The following is a 23217-nucleotide window of genomic DNA, read 5'->3' as shown; positions in this document are numbered from 1 at the left end:
TTGGAAATTTAATAATTGTTGATCTGATAAAAAGAGAGAATTCTTATTTGGACTAAATGACAATATGGCCCTACCAGAAATTCTAAAATTCCCACCATTTACCAATGTACAACTATTGGTCTACTGACAAAATGATAGTGTTTATGAACCAATATTGGTGAGGAAAATATTAATGAGGCCACAAAAGTGCCTACTTCACTTGTCCCGTTTGTCCAGTGGTACAAGGAAACGTGTTCATACTGCTCCCAGACACTTTGAACTGCCCAATGGAACATTTGAGGTTTGGCAAATGAATTTCATACAGCTTTCCCTGTCTCATGGATATAAATGTGTTTTACTCATGGTTTATACGTTGTCTCACTGGACCAAAGCTTTCCCTTGTAGACAGGCCACTGCTTCTTCTGTGGCTAAAACTCTGTTAGAAAAGATTATCCCTACCTGAGAAACACCTCTCAAACATGGTGGTTGGGTAACCCATTTTACCCATAACATGCTTCAACAGTTCTGTTTGGCTGGTTTTATACTTTGATTGTGTGTGTCATCCTCAGTCCTCAGGGTTAGTTGAACACACTAATGGCACTGGTAAGACTCAATAGGCAAAATGTGTAGAGATCTTCTATATACATTGTTCAAAAATATTGCCATCAGTCCTAATTCTCAGATCTCCCACTGTCCATAGATTCTCACCCTTTGAGATAGTCACGGGATTTCTAGTGCACTTGGCCCTGCCTCCTCCGACCCACAGTTGATAAAGTAGATATCCTTCAAAATTGTAAAGGCCTAATTGCTCAGTAAAGGCACCGAGGGACAAAAGGCCACTGAATTAAGAAAAAACTGACTCTTGATCAGCAATGCTTTCCGAGAAGGATCCTGATCAAAAGGGAGGAATGGGAATATGAATAAAGGACAACTTCACTAAAATGGAGTTGGGAGGCCAAAAGGAGGACCTCTCACCCAGTACTACTGGAAATCAAGAATTTCCAATTACCAAGACCAACAGAAGAATCAACAGGGAAGAATCATTAACTACGGACCCTAACAGGAAAAGATGTGCACTGCATTTCCTACAAGAAATTGACCACCCCAGCAACTCAAACAAAGAGAAACCACATTCACCCTGAACTCTTGCTTTTCTCCAGTGGACTTGCGTTCAAAACAATCCTTCCCAACTTCCTCCTTCTTCTCCCTAAGTTCCTTACTTTTGTTTGCTGAACTAGTCTATGGTTTTTGCAATAGATTACTTGTCCTGAATTGCAATTCTCTGCTCTTTCAGAAGAAACCCATTTTTGCTAGCAAAATAACTGATTTGTTTTTAAGGTCTGCCATATGAAACCATGTTAAGTCCACACCTACTTAAGCCTAAGAGCAATTAGTCTTGATAGTCCTAACTTTTGAATCATATGGCCTGTAGGAATGTGTCCCTTGCACAACAGACCTACCTGTGCTTTGTGAAACCTTCCTATATAAGATTTGTTTTTTTAATAAAATGCACCTCAGGGCACCTGGATTGCTCAGTCGGTTAAGTGTTGGACTTCGGCTCAGGTCATGATCTCCTGGTTCATGAATTCAAGCCCCATGTTGGGCTCTGTTCTGACAGCTTGGAGCCTGGAGCCTGCTTCAGATCTGTGTCTCCCTCTCTCTCTGCCCCTCCCCTACTCGTACTCTGTCTCTCTCAAGAATAAATAAGCATTAAAAAAAATTTAAAAATTTAAAAATTAAATGCACCTAATGGTATACACATGTGCTTTATGCAAAAATTGTCACCGTTATTTATGATGCTGCTTGCTGACTCAGAGTGGTTGTATTTTGTGTTTGAAAACAAATCACCAGTGATTCTGCAAAGAGGGGTCCCTGACACCCTCCTACATCAGTATATGTACCAACCTTGTGATGATAACAATAGTAACAATAAGAGTCTGTATTTAACGCTAGGCCCTGTGTTAAGCACTTATCATCTCATTTTCCATGAAGTAGGTTGTAGTACTTTCCCATTTTAGTTATTAAATCTTGGGGGAAGGAGGGAGGTCATAAAAAGAGTTCTACTTCTCCAGGTTACGCTAGGGCCCCTCCCCCAGGTATTATATATCAGAAGATGTCTTTTGGGTCCGATAACTGATTTTCAGTAAATTCACAGGTGATGATGTCAGTAAGTTCACAGGTGATGATGTCACCGCCGTCTCAGGGATTTAAATTTGGGAATTAACGAATTGGAGTAACATTTAATGGTACTACACAAAGTCCCCACCAGCGGGACATATTCACTGTTCAACTTAAACCTCAGTCCCCAAAGCTGAGAGGTGAAACAGCTCCTCCAGTATTAAAGACTGGATCACGCGCTGGAGACCTCTGAGGACATGACTTTGCCCCAGGTGACCACAGAAATATGGGTGCGTCGCCTTTAAGAGGAGCTTTGGCACTCCAGGACCCTCTTTCCCCCGCATCTTTCTCCTCCTCGAGGCCTCCGCCCCCGGCGGCCAGGCGGTTGCCAGGAAGACCTGGAAAGATGCCCACTGCCTGGTTGGATGCAGGGCTCCAACTACATTACCCAGAAGTCTGTGCCGCCGCATCGGCGTTGCGCTCAAGACAGCCCAGAAGATGGGCGTTTCCCGCCGCCCAGAGCGGCTGAGGCGGGACTTCCGGCGTCGTCAGCGTGACGTCTTTTGCCTGTGCCGGGACTCTCCACACGGGCCGTTGAGGCCCCGAGTCTGGGGCGGGGCGAGCTTCCCGCGCGGCTCTTCGGAACCGAGCCCGGAAGGACGGTACCGTACGCGCCTTTGTTACCCTCCATGAGCCCCGTCGTGGGACTGGCGGCCTTGCGCGGAGGTGTCGGCTGGAGCTGCGCCCTTCCCGGGGCCTTCCCACACGCGCGCTGCCCTCGGACGCCCCGGCCGCGGTACCCTGAGCTGTGCGCGTTTGTACCCGGGGGAGACGGGCTGGGAGCGCGACAGTCGGCCCGCGGGCATCGTGCCTAGTGGAGCTTTGGGGTTCCGGCTGAGCCCGCAGGGCCTGCCCGCTTTGCCCGCTTCTCACCACCCGGTTCTGCTCACGGGATCCCATGGAGGCTGCGGCGCGGACGGACGGGGCTCAGGTGAGCGGAGGGGCGGCTTGTTCTAGGACCTCCCTCACTTGGCCTTCATCGCTCCCTCTGAGTGCAAAGGCGGCGGAGGGCACTCACTCCCCGCGGGTATGTGCCGAGGTTCCGGGTATCAGTATCGGTGGGATGAGGTGTGCAAGGGTTTCCAAGGCGCTGGCACAAATACTTGGAGGTGGAAATGAGTTAGGAGTGTCCCGGGAACCGTAGGTCCCTCTTAATCGGGTCAGAGCAGACAGCAGGTGGTCAGGGGTCGGGCCCGGAGTGGCCGCCTGAGGAGCTGGGCCTCTGTTCCAAGGGTGGTGAAAGACGTGGCAGATTTGGAGCAGGAGAGGTGACCCGACCCAGATCTTAACGGGCTCCCTTTGGCTGCTCTGTAGCTGAGAACAGAGCATGGGCATGAGTGGGGAGCCTACCAGTAGTCTGTGAGTGTTGACGGCAGCTGCCCCAGAGAGGCGGCTGTGGAAGTGAGAGATGGTGGTGGATTTTGTATCTGGGCGTTTTGTTTTAGGTAATTATATATTCTTGAGAGAGAGATTGAATGCACAAGCAGGGGAGGGACAGAAAGAGAGAATCACAAGCAGGAGCAGGCTTCTCGGTCTCTGTGGTCTCAGCACAGAGCCCGATCTCACAAACCGTGAGACAGTGACCTGAGCCGAAATCAGGAGTCTGTCACTTAACTGTCTGAGCCACCCAGGCACCCGTTATATCTTTTTTTAACCAGAGTGACCAGATTTTCTTGTGTGAAGGGTGAATAAGAGAAAGGAACGAATTGTGGATTACTCTAAGGTTTTTGTTTTTGTTTTGTGCTTTCTTTACCTGGTAGAATGACGGAGATGCCATCAACTGAGATAGGGAAGCTGATAGCAGGAGTAATTTTCAGTGGTAATATTGGGAGTTAGGCTGTTGTCATGTTTAGCTTAAGAAGTCCCAGAAACTCCTTAGTTGAGACATCGAGCTGGATGTGGGTTTTAGTTCTGGGGAAGAGTACTGGTTGAAGAAGTTCAAAAGGTGGTGGCTGGTGTGTTGAATGCGGTGGAGCTACGGGTTAAATTTAGGAGGGAGTATCTTCAGGTCATGGTGGCAATGCAGTTAATAACAAGAAAAGTTGAAACTTGGGACTGAGGACTGGGTCTCTCGCTTAGGCACTGGGTGACAGTGTACCTGTCCCAAAGATACATGAGCACTTCCTGGACACCACGTGCAGAGCAGCATGGGGTGGGAGGTGGTTTGCCCTGTGGGTGCATATGGTGTGATCCAGAAAGTTGGTAGTGGAAGTGGCAGTCCCAGATGGGGAGAAGGGGCGGTTCAAAGAGTGATGTACATGTGAGGAGAAGTGTGAAGTGATGGCATTAAGGTTGTGTCTGGGAGGCATGGTCTGAAGGACACCGGGAGAACTGGCCAGCACGAGTGTTTGGCGCCCTTCGTGCCGGACCCAGAGCTTACCCAGTACCCACCTGTCCACCTGCCTGGCTCTCTGCTCAGCACACAGTGCTCAGAGGGACGTGAGAAGAGAGCAGGCACTAGTGGCGCCAAGACCTGGTGTCTCCTCTGAGTCGGGAGCTGGGAGGAGAGGGACCGGGGTGGTCGTGTGAGTGGATTGACTGGGGAGTCCTCTTGCCTGTGGCTCAACTGTCCCCCCCATCACGACAGGGCTGTGTGACCTTTGAGGATGTGTTCGTGTACTTCTCCCGGGAGGAGTGGGAGCTCCTTGAGGAGGCTCAGAGACTCCTGTACCGTGATGTGATGCTGGAGAACTTTGCACTTGTGGCCTCATTGGGTAAGTCCCTGTTTTATCTGTGAGTATATAGCAAATTACCCCAAAACTTAGTGTCTTAAAACAGTAAAAATTCACTATTTCAGTTTCAGTGCATCAGGAATCTGGTCACAGCTTTCCTGGATGCTTTTTGCTTAGGCTCTCTTACGAGGTTTCAGTGAAGGAGTCAGCCAGGGCTGTGTTCTCATCCGAAAGCCACTCTCTCGAAGAATCCACTTACAGGCTCACTCAGGTGATTGTTCCCAAGAATTAGTTTCTTGTGGCTTATTGAACGTGGGAATTAGTTCCTCTCTGGCTGTTGACCTACAGCCTCCCTCAGTTCTCTGTCCTGGTAGCCTTTCTGTGCTGTGCCTCGTAACATGGAAGCTGCCTCCTCTCTGAGCAAGTGAGCAGAGAGTACCCAAGGTGGAATCCAGCCTTTTTCCAACCTGACCTTGAAAGTGACATCCCGTTATTCTGTTCCTTAGAAAATGGGTCGGTCAGTCTAACCTACAGTCCAAGGAAGAGGCTCACACAGGAGGCAGGCATTCTTAGGGCCATCTTAGAGGCTGCCTTCCACAGGCCCTCACATTCACTCCAGTGTCCCTGGGGTTTGGTTCCCCTGTTTCCTAGAGGCATCTCTTTCTGTCCAGCCACCTCAGTGACTCCCTCCCCTGTTTGGGTCCCAGAATAGGTGCTGTGGGTGCCGGGGCTGGGCCACGTGCAGTGTCCCCTCCCCTGCTGAACACTTCCAACACTTTTTGCTCAAAGTCTTGCAGGAACAGGTTAGAGGTTCAGGGCCTTTTTAGTCTGCTCAACAGATTCAACATGGCTGTGCGCTTCCTGGCCAGGTATCTGTCCAGATCGACGGTACCTTGGTGTCCCAGGTTCTGCCCTTGCCATCCAGCTGACATTTCCTGGGGCCTGAGTATGCCAGGAATTACAGGCACTGACATGGTCACCGCTCATGAATGTCTCAGGGCTGCTCTGGCAAATTTTTCTTCAAGGATTTCCATTTTTAACATTCCATTTTCTTTCTTTTCTTTCTTTTTTTTCTTTTTTTTTTAAAGTTTATTTTTATTTTTTGAGAGAGAGATAGAGAACAGGCAGGGGAGGGGCAGAGAGAAAGAGAGGGAGACAGAATCCCAAGCAGGGTCTACACTGTCAGCACAGAGCCCAATGCAGGGCTCGAACTCATGAACCACGAGATCGTGACCCTAGCTGAAATCAAGAGTCAAAGGCTCAACTGACTGAGCCACCCAGGCACCCCTAACGTTTCATTTTCTTCTCTGTGAGGTGGGTCTACCTGGGCCACTCATGTGCCCTGGGTTTTGTTTACAACTTCATCTTCCACATCCCATGTAGTTGCCCATGGGGAGAGGGGGAGAAAGCCCTGGTGTCTGACGGGGCTGACCTGACTCTAGCCACAGTGAGCGAGACCCACAGAGGGCCTGGCCCTGCAGACTGAGGACCGGAGGAGAGCCATGTCAGTGCTGGGTTCATGTCAGACTTGCAGCCTATTTCTCGTTCACCAGTGTTTTCTTGCCAGGGCCTATAGCGCTACCTCCTTTCTGCCTTGCCTTCCCCACTCCTGGCACTTTGTGCACTTGTCTCTTCTCTTCTGTCTTCCAGCCCTGACTGTTTCCTCCTTTCTCTGGTGTCCATGTCTCATTCTTCTCTGTTCCCTCTGCCACACTCTGCAACACTGGCTGCTTTAATGTGCGGTGAGTTGTGCACATCTCCTTAAACAGTCCTTAAGAAGCAGCTACTCACCGCAGTCAGATTTTCCTGGGTCTGGATCCAGCCTTCTGCGCAGAGCCCTCCTGGAACCAGCCGCCAAGGCCCTGCTCCGTGGAGGAGTGAGCTGGAGACCTCTCCTCTGCTCCCTTTACCATGCACCACCGTCATGCCTGTTACCCATTCTTTCTCCTTACTGTGACTGCTAGAGGCCCAGGACCGACACTGGGCCTGCTGGCTCCCTTGTGCCAGCGGCAAGTCAGGGCACTCGTTCTTTGGTGTGTCACACACATGGATGTGATGCGGCCGCTGCTGTCCACCAAAGCCCACGTGTACCTCACCGGCCTCTTTTCGCTTTCAGATTGTTGGCGTGAAGCAGACAACGAGGAGACGCCTGAGCAGAACGTTTTTGTCGGCGTGTCGCAGCTCAGGACTCCTGAGTCAGGTCCGTTCATCCAGAAAGCCCACCCGTGTGAGGTGTGTGATCCACTCTTAAGAGACATTTTGAACTTGGTGGAACGCCAGGGATCACCCCCCTTGCAGAAGCCATACACACGTGGCCCGTGTGGGAGAGGATTCTTACTCAGTGCGGACTTTTACCGGCACCAGAAGCGATGCAGTGGAGAGGATCTCTTCGGAGGGGACGCTGATGGGGCCTCATACGTGAAGAGCTATGCAGTCCACGTGCCAGGGAAACCCTGTACTTGCAGAGAGGAGGGGATGGACTTTCTGGGCAGCTCTGGCCTCTTCCAGTGCCCTACCACCAGCAATGGGATGATTCCGTACAAAAGGACTGAGTGCATGGAATCTTTCCCAGCCGGCTCCAGTGTCGGCCGGCAGCAGACAGACCATGATGGACTGGTGCTCTTCAGTTGCACCGACAGCGAGAAAGCCTTCCTGAACACCTTTACTCTCCTCGGCAGCCAGGTAAGTCAGACTGAAGTAAGACCCTTTCGATGCCCGCCATGTGGAAATATGTCCAAGGAGAAATCAGCTCTTATCAATTACAGAAAAATTCACAGCGGAGAAGCATCGCATGTGTGTAAAGAGTGTGGAAAGGCCTTCATTCACCTGTCTCACCTAAAAATGCACCAGAAATTTCACACTGGAAAAAGACATTACACATGCAGTGAATGCGGGAAGGCCTTCAGCCGCAAAGACACACTTGTTCAGCACCAGAGAGTCCACACTGGAGAAAGGTCTTACGACTGCAGTGAGTGTGGAAAAGCCTATAGCAGAAGCTCCCACCTTGTTCAGCACCAGAGAATTCACACCGGAGAAAGACCTTACAAGTGCAGTGAGTGTGGAAAAGCCTTCAGCCGGAAAGACACACTTGTGCAACACCAGAGGTTTCACACTGGAGAGAGGCCTTACGAGTGCAGTGAGTGTGGGAAGTTCTTTAGCCAAAGCTCCCACCTTATCGAGCACTGGAGAATTCACACTGGGGCAAGGCCTTATGAATGCATTGAATGTGGAAAGTTTTTTAGCCATAACTCAAGCCTCATCAAACATCGGAGAGTCCACACGGGAGCAAGGTCTTACGTGTGCAGCAAATGTGGGAAAGCTTTCAGCTGCAAAGACACACTTGTTCAGCACCAGATAATTCACACTGGAGCCAGGCCTTATGAGTGCAGCGAGTGTGGGAAAGCCTTTAGCCGTAAAGACACACTTGTGCAGCACCAGAAAATCCACACCGGAGAAAGGCCTTATGAGTGCGGTGAATGTGGGAAATTTTTTAGCCATAGCTCCAACCTTATTGTACACCAGAGAATCCACACTGGAGCGAAGCCTTATGAGTGCACGGAATGTGGAAAATGCTTCAGCCACAATTCCAGCCTCATTCTACACCAGAGAGTTCACACTGGCGCAAGGCCTTATGTGTGCAGCGAATGTGGAAAAGCCTACATCAGCAGCTCCCACCTTGTTCAGCACAAGAAAGTTCACACTGGAGCCAGACCTTACGAGTGCAGCGAATGTGGGAAATTCTTCAGCCGAAACTCTAGCCTCATTCTCCACCAGAGGGTTCACACTGGAGAAAAGCCTTACGTGTGCAGCGAATGCGGGAAAGCCTACAGCAGAAGTTCCCATCTTGTCCGGCACCAGAGGGTTCACACTGGAGAAAAGCCTCACGAATGCAACAGTTTCGGTGCTCCTTCAGCTACACCTCTTAAACTTGTTTAGCATGAGAAAGTTCACACTGGAGAAAGGCCTTAGGAATGCAGAAAATGTGCTGTCTCCTTGTTCGACCTAATAGGACTCACACCAGAGAAAATCTCTGTGAGTACCCTTTGGGAGGGAACCATCAGCCATCATTCGTACATGTATCATGAGGACGTTCCCGATAAGAAGCACGTAGGTGGGAAGCTTTCATGAGGTACACTGCACTTTGTAGACTACCCAGGGCTCTTGACAGAGTTCTGTCACTGCCAGTGCCTGTGGCGGAAGCCATCTCTTTGCTGCCAGCTGTTAAGGTCCCACAGCAAGTGTCAGTCACTCTGATATGCTCAGGGAACGCAGACCCCTGGGCTCTCTCTCCTGTTCCCTGGAGGGAATCATGAGTGTCCTGAGCCCTGTGAGGTGCTCACTTCCTCCCGCATGGCTGGATTCTGAGTGGACGTGATCCATCTCTCGCGAAAAGGATTTGAACTGGAGTCTGCTGGGGATTTCCAGACAGGATTTCTCTTCATGAACAATGTTGACTGTAAACACAATAACCAGGACTCCTTCGTCTTGCTTCCACATCACCTGACTTTAGAACTGCTTGCCTCACGCTGCTCTCATCTGCAGTGATACTCGTATGTGTGTGTGTTGGGGGAGGGGGGGGGGTCTCTTTACTGTGTGCAATGGATTGAGAAAAAGTTGGGTTCTTCCAACATGAAGGGAGGAACACCTTTTGTCGGCGCCAACTTTATGTGCCTCAGAAGGGTCAACAGGATGGCAGAGAAAAATCTCAGTCTCGGCCTAATTTCCATTGTTGCCCAAGGCTTTGCTAGAAAAGAGTGAAGAGCTTTGGGTGCCTCATCTTGTGGCCTGGAAGGCAAGTTTCCTGTGAGCCCAGAGTTCATTTTGAGGAGGGCATCGTTGGTGTGATAATCCCCAGGGCTTCTGGAAACCATACGAAGTGGGTCTCTTGTTTCTAGGGAATTTCGCATATTCCCCAGGACTTTTCAGGGATTTCTGTCTCCTGGATCAGCCAGTCCCTGATGTCCCTGATATCCAGAATCCCACAGGCAAAGTGTTCTTGCCTGGAAGGCCCACAGGGCAAGGCGGGGATCAAAACAGGTCAGAAACACTGAGATAATGGAGTGGAGGTGAATGTGGCAAATGAGAGGATATGTATCTCTTCAGGAGGCATCTACAGATGCCCATATGATTGTTGAGGGATGAGAGTGTATAGAACTTCTTAGGATCTTCAGACATCTGTATCTCCTGTGGCCAAGGCTACTGTCAGTGTCTAAAGGTTTGTGGATTCCTGTACCTCCCTGGGCTGTTGAGGTTGTGGCCATCACTACACAGGCAGGAACCTCAGCACTGACAAAGGAGAGCTCCAAGGATAGGGCTTCTCTGACTCAGCTGGCACTCCTAATGCCTGAAGTGGGACATGGATTTCACTGCTCTCCAGTTTTTGCTGACATTGAGGCAGGGCTCATCCTCCTAAACTGGGGAGAGGGATGTGGTAGAACCAAAATAGTTGGGAGATGTGACTTTCCGAGAGGGACAGTAAATATGAACTTTATGGGGAACACTTAATTCTCAAAAACTTTGTTGAGGTATGATTGACATGAAATAAACTGCACATATTAAAGTATGAAATGTGTTTCAGCATGTGTATATACCTATGAAACCATCACCACAGTCAAGATAATGAACATACTCAACACAACCCCAACATCCCTGTATCCCTTTATAATCCTTTTATCACAGTCTTTTTAATACCCTTTTCTACAATTCATAGGGAACAGCAAGCATTTTCTAGAATTTTATCCTGTCCTATGGTATATACTTCCTGGGAGTGGGGACTCTAGCCCTTGTCACTATCCATAACTATTTTGGGATTAATCCATCTCATTGTGTGTATCAATAGTTCGTTCATTTGTATTCAGTATTATTCCACTGTATGCATATACCACAGTTGGTTTTTATCCATCTAGCTAGTAATGGGTGTTTGGGTTGTTTCCAGTTTGGGGCCGTTACAAATAAAGCTGCTCTAAGATGTGTACAAGTTATCGGTTAATAACATTTCATTAGATAGATATAGCACAGTTTACTCACCTACTGAAGGACTTCCTGGTTGCTTCCAAGTTTGACAATTATGAGAAGCCTGCAATATGTATTTGTGTGTAGGTTTTGTGTGGATGTCAGTTTCCAGTTCTTGGGTTCAAGCCAAGGAGTGTGATTTCCTGGATCATACAATAAGAGTATGTTTAGATTTGTAAGAAACAGTCTTCCAAAGTGGCTGTCCCATTTTGCACCTCCACCAGCAGTGAATGAGAGTTTCTGTTGCTCCTCGTCCTCATCAGCATCTGGTGGTGTCAGTGTTTTGGAATTCATCCATTCTAGCAGTGTGTAATGGTGTGGCGTTGTTGCTTTCATGTGGAATTCCTTAATGATGTGTAAGTATCATTTTCATATTCCTTTAACACTGTTTTTTGCCGAGCAGAATTTTAATTTTAATCAAGTCCAAATCACCCAGTTTTTCTTTCAAGGATTGTCTTTTTAGTGTTGTATAAAAAGGCATTGCCAAATCCAAGATTCAGTGTCCAGTGTTATCATCCTATAGGTGTTCTGTGGTTTTGTGTTTTGCATTTAGGTCTGTTACCCATTTTGAGAAAATATTTGTGCAAGTATAAATTCTGTATCTCGATCATTTTCTTAAACATCAGGATGTCTAGGGGCTCCTGGGTGGCTCGGTCGGTTAAGCATCCCACTTTGGCTCGGGTCATGATTTCACAGTTCATGGGTTCAGGCCCTGCGTCGGGCTCTGTGCTGACAGCTCAGAGCCTGGAGCCTGCTTCCTATTCTGTCTCTGTCTCTTTCCCTGCCCCTCTCCCGCTCGTGCGCGTGCTCTCTTTCTCTCTCTCTCAAAAATAAACAAACATTAAAAAAATGAAGATATCTAGTAGTTCCAGCACCATTTGGTGAAAAAACTACCCTTTTTCTACTGAATTGCCTTTGTTCCTCTTTCAACAATCAGTTGACTGTATTTCTGCTGATCTGTTTCTAGACTCTCTTCCAATTTTTTTCCATCCATTAGAATCATGTGGGCATGGGGTGGGTTCTTTGGGGGAAGGGTCTTGTTCATATGGTATAATCCATTCATTGATATTCAGATGTCAAACTAACCTTGCATTTCCTGGGACAAATCCCACCTGGTCATGATGTACAGTCCTTTGTATTCATTACCACATCAGTTTTCTGATACTTTGTTAATGTATTTTGCATCTATATTGATGAGAGATAAAGTTTGGAGATTTCTTGTCATAGCTCTGTGTGACTTTGCTATCAGAGGAATCCTGATCTTGTAGAAAAATATGGGAATGTTGTCTCCTTTATTTTCTGGAAGAATGGAAGAGTTTTTGAAAGATTAGGGATATTTCTTTAACTATTTGCTAGAACTCCTTAGTGAAGGCACTTGAGCCTGTAGTTTTCTTTTGGGAAGACTTTCAATCGATTTCAGTCAAAATTTACTTAGTATAGTCCTATATAGATTTTCTACTTGTGTCAGTTTGGGATAATTGGTGTCCTTTTAGGAATTCTTCCATTTCAACTAAATTGTCATAATTTGGGAGGATAATGGTTTTTATAATATTCCCTTAGGATACTTTTAATATCTGTAGGGTCAGTAATGTCTTCAGTCCCACTGTAGTTAATTTTTTTCTTTGCCTATCTAAAGTTTTGTCAATTTCATTGATCTTTTGAACCAATTTTTTGTTTCATTTAAAAAAAAATTCAAAAAAAATTTTTGTAACGTTTTATTTATTTTTGAGACAGGGAGAGACAGAGCATGAACAGGGGAGGGTCAGAGAGAGGGAGACACAGAATCTGAAACAGGCTCCAGGCTCTGAGCTGTCAGCACAGAGCCCGACGCAGAGCTCGAACTCACAGACCGCGAGATCATGACCTGAGCTGAAGTCAGCCGCTTAACCGACTGAGCCACCCAGGCGCCCTAAAAAAATTTTTTTTAAATGTTTATTTATTTTTGAGAGACAGTGTGAGCTGGAGAGGGGCGGAGAGAGAGGGAGACAGAATTTGCAGCAGGTTCCAGGCTCTGAGCTGTCAGCACAGAGCCTGATGTGGGGCTCGAACTCACAGACCGTGAGATCATGACCTGAGCCAAAGTAGGACACTTAACTAACTGAGCCACTCAGGCGCCCCTCATTTATTTTTTAATTGAAGAGTAATTGACATACAATATATTAGTTTCAGGTGTACAATATACTTATTCAGTATTCATATACATTACAAAATGGTCATCTCAAGTGTAGTTACAAATGTCATTGTACAATGTTGTTAAAATGCTACTGACTGTATTCCCTATGCTCTAGATTGCATCCTGTGTTTATTTATTTTATAACAGGAAGAAGATTGTACCTCTTAATCCTCTTGCCTGTTTCATCTGTCCTCACCCCCTTTCTGTCTGACAGCCATCAGTTTGTTCTCTGTATCTATGAGTCTCTTTCTGTTTTGTTTGTTCATTTGTTTTGATTTTTAGATTCCACATATAAGTGCAATCATACGGTATTTTTCTTTGTGTGACTTATGTCACTTAGCATAGTACTGTCTAGGTCCATCGTGTCACAGATGGCAAGATTTCATTCTTTTTTATGGCTGAGTAATACTGTATTTCTCTCCATATAGATAGTTGGATAGATAGCTATAGATATTCATATAGGGAGATCATTAGATAGTGATAGATAGATGTATATCTTCACACACATACCACATCTTTATCCATTCGTCCATCAGTGGACATCCAGTGTGCCTCCATACCTTGGCTATTGTAAACAATGTTGTGATGAACGTAGGGAAGCATATGTCTTTGAAGTCGTGCTTTCACTTTCTTCAGATAACCTAGAAGAGGAATTGCCAGACTATATGGTATTTCTGTTTATGATTTTTTTTTTTAACCTTTATTTATTTTTGGGACAGAGAGAGACAGAGCATGAACGGGGGAGGGGCAGAGAGAGAGGGAGACACAGAATCGGAAACAGGCTCCAGGCTCCGAGCCATCAGCCCAGAGCCTGACGCGGGGCTCGAACTCACGGACCGCAAGATCGTGACCTGAGCTGAAGTCGGACGCTTAACCGACTGCGCCACCCAGGCGCCCCTCTGTTTATGATTTTTAAAGGAAGTTTCATACAGTTTTCCGTAGTGGCTGTACCAATTTACATTCCCAGTAGTGCACGAGTGTTCCCTTTTCTCCACATCCTTGCCAATACTTCTTTCTTATCTTTTTGATAATAGGTATTCTGATAGGTGTGAGTTGATCTCATTGTGGTTTTGATTTGCAAGTTAGTGGTGTTGAGCATTTTTTTATATGCCTGTTGTCTGTCATCTTTGGAAAAACGTCTTCAGGTCCTCTGCCCATTTGTAAATCAGGTTGTTGTTGTTGTTTGATAGTGAATTTTATGAGTTCTTCATGTGTTTTGGATGTTAACCCCTTATTAGATATATAATTTGTAAATATCTTCTCCCACTCCGTAGGTTACCTTTTTGTTGTTGATGGTTTCCTTTGCTGTGCAAAAGCTTTTTAGTTTGGTCTCTCTCTTTTTTTTATATTTTTTAATGTTTGTTTATTTTTGAGAGAGACAGAGCCAGAGCGCGAGCGGGGAGAGGCAGAGAGCGCAGGAGATGCAGAATCCCAAGGACGCTCCAGACTCTGAGCTGTCAGCACAGAGCCCGACCCGGGCTCACAAACTGTGAGATCATGACCTGAGCTAAACTCAGATGCTTAACTGACTGAGCCACCCAGGTGCCCCAAGTTTGGTGTCTTACTGATATTTGCTTTTGTTGTCCTTGCTTGAGGAGACCATTGAAAAACATACCGCTAAGACCAGTGTCAGCAAGCTCACTGCCTATGTTTTCTTCAAAGAGTTTTATAGTTTCAGGTCTTATATTTAAGTCTTTAGCCCATTTTGAGTTTAGTTTTGTATACAGTATAATAAGGTGGTCCAATTTCATTCTTTTTCGTGTAGCTGTCCAGTTTTCCCAACACCATTTATTAAATAGGCTGTCTTGTCTTCATTCTCTGTTCCTGTCTTCTTTGTCATAGATTAATTGACTATATAAGTGTGGGTTTATTTCTGTGGTCTCTATTCTGTTTCATTGACCTATGTGTCTGTTGTTGTGTCAGTACCATATTATTTTGACCACTTTAGCTTTGTACTATAGTTTGAAGTTTGGGAACATCGTATCTCCAGCTTGGGTCTTTTTCAAGACTGCTTGGCTATTTGGGGTCTTTTATGGTTCCATGCAAGTTTGAGGATTATTCTGTGAAAAATACCATTGGTATTTTGATATGGATTGCATTGAATCTGTAGATTGCTTTGAGTAGTATGGACATTTTAACAATGTTAATTCTTCTAATCCATGAGCATGGATTATCTTTCCATTTATTTGTATTGTCTTTAACTTCTTTTATCGGTGTCTTGATAGTTTTTAGAGTATAGGCTTTTCATCTCCTTGGTTAAATTTATTATTTTATTCTTTTTGATGCAGTTGTAAATGAGATTATTTTCTTTCTGATAGTTTTTATTAGTGTATACAAATGCAACATATTTCCGTATATTGATTATGTATCTTGCAAGTTTACCGATTTCATTTATTAGTTTACTAGTTTTCAGGTGGAGGTTTTGCGGTTTTCTGTATGCAGTTTGCCATCTGACATACTGACAGATTTACTTTCTTTCCAATTTGCATGCCTCTTATTTCTTTTTCTTGTGCAATTGCTGTGGCTAGGACTTCCAATACTACTTGACTAAAAGTGGCAAGAGTGGACATCCTTGTCTAGTGCCTGATCTTAGAGAAAAAGCTTTCAACTTTTTACTGTTCAGTATGATGTTAGCTGTGGGTTTGTCATCTATAGCCTTTAATATGTTGAGGTACATTTCCTCTACATTTACTTAGTTGAGAGTTTTTGTCATAAATAGATGCTGAACTTTGCCAAAAGCTTTTTCTGCACCTATGAGATGATCATAGGATTTCTGTCCCTTATTTTGTTAATGTGGTGTATCATGTTGATTGATTTGCTGATATTAAACCTCCTTGCATCCCACTTGATCATGGTGCATGATCCTTTTAAGTTATTGTTGAATTTGGTTTGTTAATATTTTGTTGAGGACTTTTGCATGTATGATCATCAGGGATATTGGCCTATAATTGTCTTTTTTGTAGTGTTTTTGTCTGTTTTAGTTATCAGGGTTTTGTGTGTCTGTGTTTCTACTTTCTAATTTCAGTGAATTTTGTTCTAATCTTTATTATTTTCTTTTTTATCCTTGGTTTGGGGTTAGTTTGGTCTTATTTTCTTATTTTTTTTTTTAAACATAGAAGCTTAGGTTATTGACATCTTGTTTTGTAATAAGCTGCTTAAAGTTACACATTTACCTCTAATCATTTACTTTAGCTGTGTCACATTGATTTTTATATGTAGCATTTTTACCTTTATCTAGCTCAGGATATTTATGTCTTTTAAAAATCCCTTGTAATTTCTCCATTTACTGATAGGATATTTGATAATATATGGTTTAAGAAGTTCCTATTAAATTTGCAGGGCTGCTATCACAGAGCAGGAAGAATGCTTTTAATTTTTCAGTCAAGGGCCCAAGTGTTATAATTAAGGTTTGAAATGGGGGAAATCTATTGGCTATTGTAGATATCTTACATTCTGAGGAAGAGACCAAGCAAAGCTGTCAGTGTTTAATGTAGAAGGAGTAACCCCCGTTATCAGTCAGGAATTGGTGAGGATGACCATTGGTATGAGTGCTTAAGGCAGGCTCTCAGGCACTTTTTCCTTCCTCAGAGCACCCTCATTGACAGTGCTGACTTGAGGGTATTTTCTTTGTCTTGGGTTTTGTTTCATAAGATAGGACAACCTTTTTTTCCAGTGTTCATTCTATTTACGGTATCTACAAGTGACTTTCTCAGTAGATGGTTGATTGGGAAGTGGGCCATCAGCTGTTTGACCCACAGAGACACGATTTACATCAGGTCCTGTCTTGTTTTTATTCTAAAGCCCTTTCAAAATGGACTGTTGTAGTTCAGCTAAAGGGACTATTATTCTAATTTCTGTTTTCAGATTAGGTCTCTAACTTTAAGTTTAATGCCATTGATAAAATGACATCGTTTTACATTAGCTGTTACGTCACCACCGTAACTCCCAAATGTTGTAAGAAGGTATTTTTCTAGTCTGTATTGAAAATCTATAGCTTCATCTTTTTCAAATAATTTTGGCCCGATGATTAAATTACTGTATCATCGACTTTTGTTATAAATACTTCAGGTATGGGTTTTAGGAGACTTGGACCTCCTTTTCTGGCCATTTCATGACCCTTTGAAACAGGACTCCTGTTACTCCTTATACACCGTATAAGTTAGGTGACCTTGGTTTCTAAGCACTGTAAAGAATTCTAAGTTCTAAAAAAAAAAAAAAAAAAAAAAAAAAAGCTAAATTCTTTTATGAATAGTTGGTGGTCTTATTTGGGTCAGAGGGAATCTTTAGTTTTACCTCTTAATTCCGCTCAAGTCCAAGGCTTAAATTTTATAGTTTCCTTCACGCCTGACTCATGGGAAGGGTGGGTGTTTAGCAGTAGCTGGCATTTGGGGTTTTCAGGGAGTTGTTGGGAAAATGTGTGGGCCCTGGACAAAGGGGACAGGAGGAGGAAGAGGTGCCAAAGGAGAGAAATCAGAAGGATAAGGGGGAAGGGAGAGCTGGATATGGGGAAGCAACTGGAGGACAAGGAGGGAGGATTTACAAAGGGAATGAGTCTCCTTTGCTACTGCTGAAGTTCGTCAAATTGCTCATTAGTTTTGCCCAAAGAATCTTTTAGTGATGCAACTTTTGAGTCAGATTTTATTTGGAGGCATCTGCATACTCATAAAAACAACACAGTCCGTTGGGCCTGAGAAGTCTTCTTAACACATCAAATGTCCCCCCACAGTGACCACTGAAGGCCCAAATTCCCCATGGTGTAGTTACAGTATTTAGAAAGATAGGCTCAAGAATTAGGATTGGAACAGGAATGCACATAAAATGCAGGGGTTTTTGATGGGAGAGGAGAGGATTTAGACCTAGAGCACCCTATGAGAGCAGACAATGGCTGGTAGGAATAGAATACTTGTGGACCTCTAACCCTCAACCTAATGATTGGCTGCTTTAAACCACAGGCTCACAATCTGTGCCCCTGGCATGTAGATAACCAGAGAGAATTCTTTCTCTAGATTATAGTCCAGCTCTCAATACCAAAAAAAAAAAAAAAAAAAAAAAGGTGTAAGGAGACCACGCTTGCTTTATTGGTCACCCGCAGCAAAGTTGTCTAGATAGTTGCCAGTACAATGGGATCTGCAAACACACTGCACACTGGTCTGTGAGGCTGGCTTGAACCACAGGCTTGCTGACAATATGGCAATGACTGTGTTCTACCCTATGATTCAACTTATTAGGACAACAAACTTTTAGCACAGAATTTAAAAAATCGCTCAAAAGACGGCAAAAAGGTAATGAAGAGGAATGGCCTGATCCACCAAGGATCCCAAACCGCTGGGAACTAACAACAAAACCCAGGTATCAAACAGAATGAAAAGCCCAGAAACTCAACCCAAAGAGAGCAGATTTCCCAAATCTTCAAGGATTTGACTTGCCCTTAACAAGGTGCAAGGGACAAATATGTGGTACGGCACTGGGTAGGAGGCTGAGATCTGCTACGACCAGCAACGCAGAGCAGATCTCAGCAGGACTTTCATGATAAACATCCTAGATGAAACAGCTTCTGCAGTGAGCACATCCAGTTTACCCTGTTCCTCTGTCCATCAAATATTGACTAGTGAGACACATGTTCCGCAGAAGTGTGAGCTGGGGGACTAATCACGATATACAATGTGGAAGCTCTTACAACCTCTCCTGTAATTGTTTTCTTAATCTGAATTTCTCTGAAAATTTTTTCACTCACTTTGATATTAGTTGAACTCATACACCCCTCATGATTAACTGTGAATAATGTTGATTTACATCTATCCATTTTCCGTATTAAATGAACAATTGCATATCATACAAAGACCTTGAAGAGGCTTCTCACCACATTTAATACATATCCGCTCTTCAGGAAATTCATCACAAAATTTATGCTTGCATTTGGGCATTTTTGTATTGAGTATACACCCAAAAGTGGGTAATAGCAACTTGGGCAAGAATAGAGGGGCGCCTGGGTGGCGCAGTTGGTTAAGCGTCCGACTTCAGCCAGGTCACGATCTCGCGGTCCGTGAGTTCGAGCCCCGCGTCAGGCTCTGGGCTGATGGCTCAGAGCCTGGAGCCTGTTTCGGATTCTGTGTCTCCCTCTCTCTCTGCCCCTCCCCCGTTCATGCTCTGTCTCTCTCTGTCCCAAAAGTAAATAAACGTTGAAAAAAAAAATTAAAAAAAAGAAAAAAGAATAGAAAACCTTGCCTTCTCAATCTCAAAGTCCGTGCCAACTTGTTTGTCGTTCATAAGTCCAAACTCATAACTAAGTGTATGTTACAAACAGGCTGAACCCTTGAAAGGTTTGCAAACCTGTGAATTAACAATGAATTTCACTCGGTATGCAATGCAAAAAAAAAAAAAAAAAAAAAAAAAAAAGAAAATAAAATTATTTTTTTTTTTTTTTATTTATTTTTTATTTTTAAAAAAAATTTTTTTTCAACGTTTATTTATTTTTGGGACAGAGAGAGACAGAGCATGAACGGGGGAGGGGCAGAGAGAGAGGGAGACACAGCATCGGAAACAGGCTCCAGGCTCTGAGCCATCAGCCCAGAGCCTGACGCGGGGCTCGAACTCACGGACCGCGAGATCGTGACCTGGCTGAAGTCGGACGCTTAACCGACTGCGCCACCCAGGCGCCCCAAGAAAAAGAATTTTCTATGTGCCTGCAAGGGAGAGCTTCTAGTCACCTCAAAGAAAACCAGAGCTGCTCTCATCTAGTTTTTGGTAAGTCTGGCATTCAGGAATTGGTAGACTTTCAGAAACAGGCGTGTTTAAGAACTGATGGGCTCTTCAGTTGTGACTGTGGTACCTACTGTTGACCAACTTTCAGAAGCAGGGTCACTGAAGGGAGGCCCTTGCTGATGGACTGCTGCCCGTGCCGGGGGCTGTCACTGATTGGCTGTCTTTCAGGACTGGGGTTTGAACGGACTGACTGAATTTTGGAAGCTCAGAATGATCAATGATCTAATTTTCAGAAGCTGAGTTGCTGGGGTGAACTGGCTGGCATTCAGAGGTCATCTGAAGTTATTTCTAATAAACTTTGGTTTCTTGTTCATGACTTTGGAATTTGGCCAAAGAACACTCTTTTCCTTCCCTGAATATGAAAAATAAGCACTCCAAATCTTAGTCCCCTCTTTGGTTCTTCCTCAGCTAAACCAGCAGGAGAGACCATAAGCCATTTTCCAGAAGGTCACTTATGGGGCTTTGATTTTGAGCTAAGGTTGCCACTAAGTAATTTAACTGCCAATTACAGTGCAAAAAATAGCTATAACTGCTGACTTTTTGTAACGTATTGTAAAAAAGCTAAGTACGGAATATGTATGGCATCCTGACAGCATTGACACAGGACAAAGGACGTGTGCTGTATACACAGCCACAGGCAATTCTATCCCTTTTGTGTGCCACACACTATTGTACCTGCAACCCTTTATGTGCTCCTTGAACATTTGCAGATCAGTAAATATACAACAGCACAACTTCCCCATTCCTTTTTACCTTTGTGGCAACTCTTTTTCAATATTGTGTTTTCCTCTCCCTACAGGCTGTAAATGCACAATATTTTCAAATATTAAAAATCGGGGCACCTGGGAAGTTCATTTGGTTAAGTATCCAACCTGGGCTCAGGTCGTGATTGTGGGGAATACACTTAGGAATCCTCTGAGCCTGCACTGATGGGTTCACAAGGCATAAAGAATTACAAAGCCAAAGGATGCTCACACCCAAGTTTGGGTAAACAAGATTAAGTAAATAGGTATAGAGGGGGCAGGGCAAAGGCTCCAGTATAGAACAAAGGTATAGGAGGTAAACAAGATCAGGTATTCAGGGTGAAAACACCCCCCCCCCCCCCCCATTTAGTACTATAGCAGAAAGCTTCTTTCACAGGAAGGAAGTAGCAAATTAGGTGAACAGGTAAATAGGGCTATAGACCACTGCAGGGCAAAGTTGTCCAGAGTGGAGCTAATTAATAAAAGAAAGGTGCCTTGTTAACCCGGAGGTTACACATTCTATCTGTCTTATCCCCTAGGCTACCTAAGATAAACAGACACAGCGTCTCATGTCTGCGGTTAACAACCATCTGCCCGTTGCGAGGATTTTGTTTTATGTTGACCCAAACCCCTAACACCGTATATCTTCAAACCCCCCTTTCCCTCATGCCCATATGTTAATGTTCACAGATTTGTCTCTTTGCGCACGTCCATCACCATATTTGTAAGCCTTCTGATCCTAATAAAAATGAAGCAAGGACCCTTAATCAGGGCTCTTGTCTTCTCCTGGACATTAGCCATCTCTCACATTTTAATCCTGCATCCCGCTTTCTTGCTGGCCAAGAAAGAACTCTAGACCCAGAGTCTAAGACACATGATCTCACGGTTCATAAGTTCAAGTCGTATGTCAGGCTGGGTGCTGACAGTCTGGAGCCTGCTTGGGATTCTCCATCCATCCTTTATCTCTGCCCCCCCCCCCACTCGTGCTTTCTCTCTCACAATAAATAAATAAACTTTAAAAAAAAAATCACATTTTGGAACCAAACCATGAATGTAGCCAAGGTTTCAGCAAGCTACAGTCTCAGCTTCATTCTCTGACCTCTCAACTCAGTGTCTCCTGCTCAAACTTCACTGAGATCTTAACTTTCTCCCCCACTTGTCACAGATATATTTCTCTAGAATGATTTTCGCCACTCTCCTTGAAAGATTACAAAATCATTTTTAGTAGCATTCAGTAATATCCATTTCACAAGTGTTTTTCCAGAGATAATACCAACCCCCTGTGCATTCACTACTGCTGCAATTACAGATGAAATGATACTCACTTCCCAGCAAATAGATGAGATTGTGGATACTCAAATCTTCATCTCAGGGATAAGATGCCCCTTTGCACACACGATCAACTTGTCAAGAAGGCACACACTGTTCAGGCAGAAGTTGGCACGTGCTAAGTCTTTCTCTTTTCAGATAGGTTTCAGATCTTAAAAGAAATGTAACGTATCTCAGAAATACAATAATAAATATCTGAATGAAAGTACTGGAATACCATCACTGACTATACAGGCAGGACAAATGCCTTCTGTGGGAATTAGAGGCACATCGTCCTCCTTTCTTTAATTTTTTTTTTAATGCTTATTTATTTTTGACAGAGAGAGACAGAGCATGAGTGGGGGGAGGGGCAGAGAGAGAGGGAGACAGAATCTGAAGCAGGCTCCAGGTTCTGAGCTGTCAGCACAGAACCCCACGTGGGGCTCAAACCCACAAACAGTGAGATAGGTATAGAGGGGGCAGGGCAAAGGCTCCAGTATAGAACAAAGGTATAAGAGGTAAACAAGATCAGGTATTCAGGGTGAAAACACTCCTCATGACCTGAGCCAAGGTCGGACGCTCAACCGACTGAGCCACCCAGGCGCCCCCATCGTCACTCTAACTACCTCAGTGCCTCCTGACATCTCTCCTCCAACTTCCCCATCACAGTCCTGTCTGAAAGCTTTCTTATTGAAACTATTAAAGGGTATTAAAAGGAACTCCAAAGAGTCAGTGTACACGTCCCTTGCAAGCAACAAGATAACTGAGAGCTACGAGGGGATGCCGAGGAACTTTACGGCATGCTGCGTCCCTTCCTATGTGCAGCCTTTTGGGAATGTGCTATGATTCACGGAGTCTGAAACAACAGGCCCCTGGACATTTCTGAGTCGCCCTACGCTGCACTCCGAGGACAGCTGGGTATCGCCCTTTAAGAAGCAGCAAGCCCCATCCCCTGAAGAACACGGAACTCCATTTCCCAGAGCTCCTCATACTCTTTCAGGGCCTTAATCTGTCAGGAACGACCTACGTCCTGAATCCGCGCAATAACGGCGTTGAAACTACACTACCCGGAAGCCCGTGCGGCGTAGCCAAGGGCCGTTTTCGAGAGTGCGCGTCTCGTGGGGGCGGGACTTCCGGGGGCGCCTTTGTGGTGTCTGAGTTCTCTGTCGTTCCCGGGACTGTTCCGTGGCTTAGTGCGTCCGGAATCCTCAGTCCCGACCGACGTGAATGGAAAGCGCGAAAAGAGGGCCTGTTCCCGCCGCAGTGGCGGCTGCGAGGCGTCCTCGCCCCCGCCCGGTCGCCCGCCGCGTCCCGCCCCGCTCTTCCCACTGGTCGGAGGCCGAGGCCGCGCCGGTGAAGCCGGCGCAGGTGGGTGCTGCGACCCCCGGGC

The 23217-nt window shown here is 45.2% G+C and overlaps 2 protein-coding genes across 6 annotated transcripts in view; both read left to right on the top strand.

The window, feature by feature from the left end:
- Positions 1–23217, top strand: part of LOC121023457 (zinc finger protein 304-like) — a 498588-nt gene that overhangs the window by 16132 nt on the left and 459239 nt on the right. The window contains exons 1-3 of one of the 3 annotated variants that reach the window (XM_040465359.1): positions 2667–3088; positions 4745–4871; positions 6946–10397. The exons of 1 other annotated variant lie outside the window; for it this stretch is intronic. In XM_040465359.1, the coding sequence (XP_040321293.1) occupies positions 3056–3088; positions 4745–4871; positions 6946–8765 (1980 nt within the window). In that variant the 5' untranslated portion in view covers positions 2667–3055 and the 3' untranslated portion in view covers positions 8766–10397. Of the gene's footprint in view, positions 1–2663; positions 3089–4744; positions 4872–6945; positions 10398–23217 lie in introns of those variants that run through there. One more of the 3 variants, XM_040465361.1, reaches the window with a different exon arrangement.
- Positions 22942–23217, top strand: part of LOC121023484 (zinc finger protein 548-like) — a 9258-nt gene continuing 8982 nt past the window's right edge. The window contains exon 1 of one of the 3 annotated variants that reach the window (XM_040465431.1): positions 22942–23195. In XM_040465431.1, coding sequence (XP_040321365.1) covers positions 23055–23195 — 141 coding nt within the window. In that variant the 5' untranslated portion in view covers positions 22942–23054. The remainder of the gene's footprint in view (positions 23196–23217) is intronic. The other 2 variants (XM_040465432.1, XM_040465433.1) reach the window with 2 other exon arrangements.

The sequence above is a fragment of the Herpailurus yagouaroundi genome, unplaced genomic scaffold (assembly GCF_014898765.1).
Source record: "Herpailurus yagouaroundi ecotype Mexico unplaced genomic scaffold, PumYag 557, whole genome shotgun sequence".
Taxonomy (NCBI): Eukaryota; Metazoa; Chordata; class Mammalia; order Carnivora; family Felidae; genus Herpailurus; species Herpailurus yagouaroundi.
Note: the sequence above shows the minus strand (reverse complement) of the source record. Positions and strands in the feature narration are given on the sequence as shown.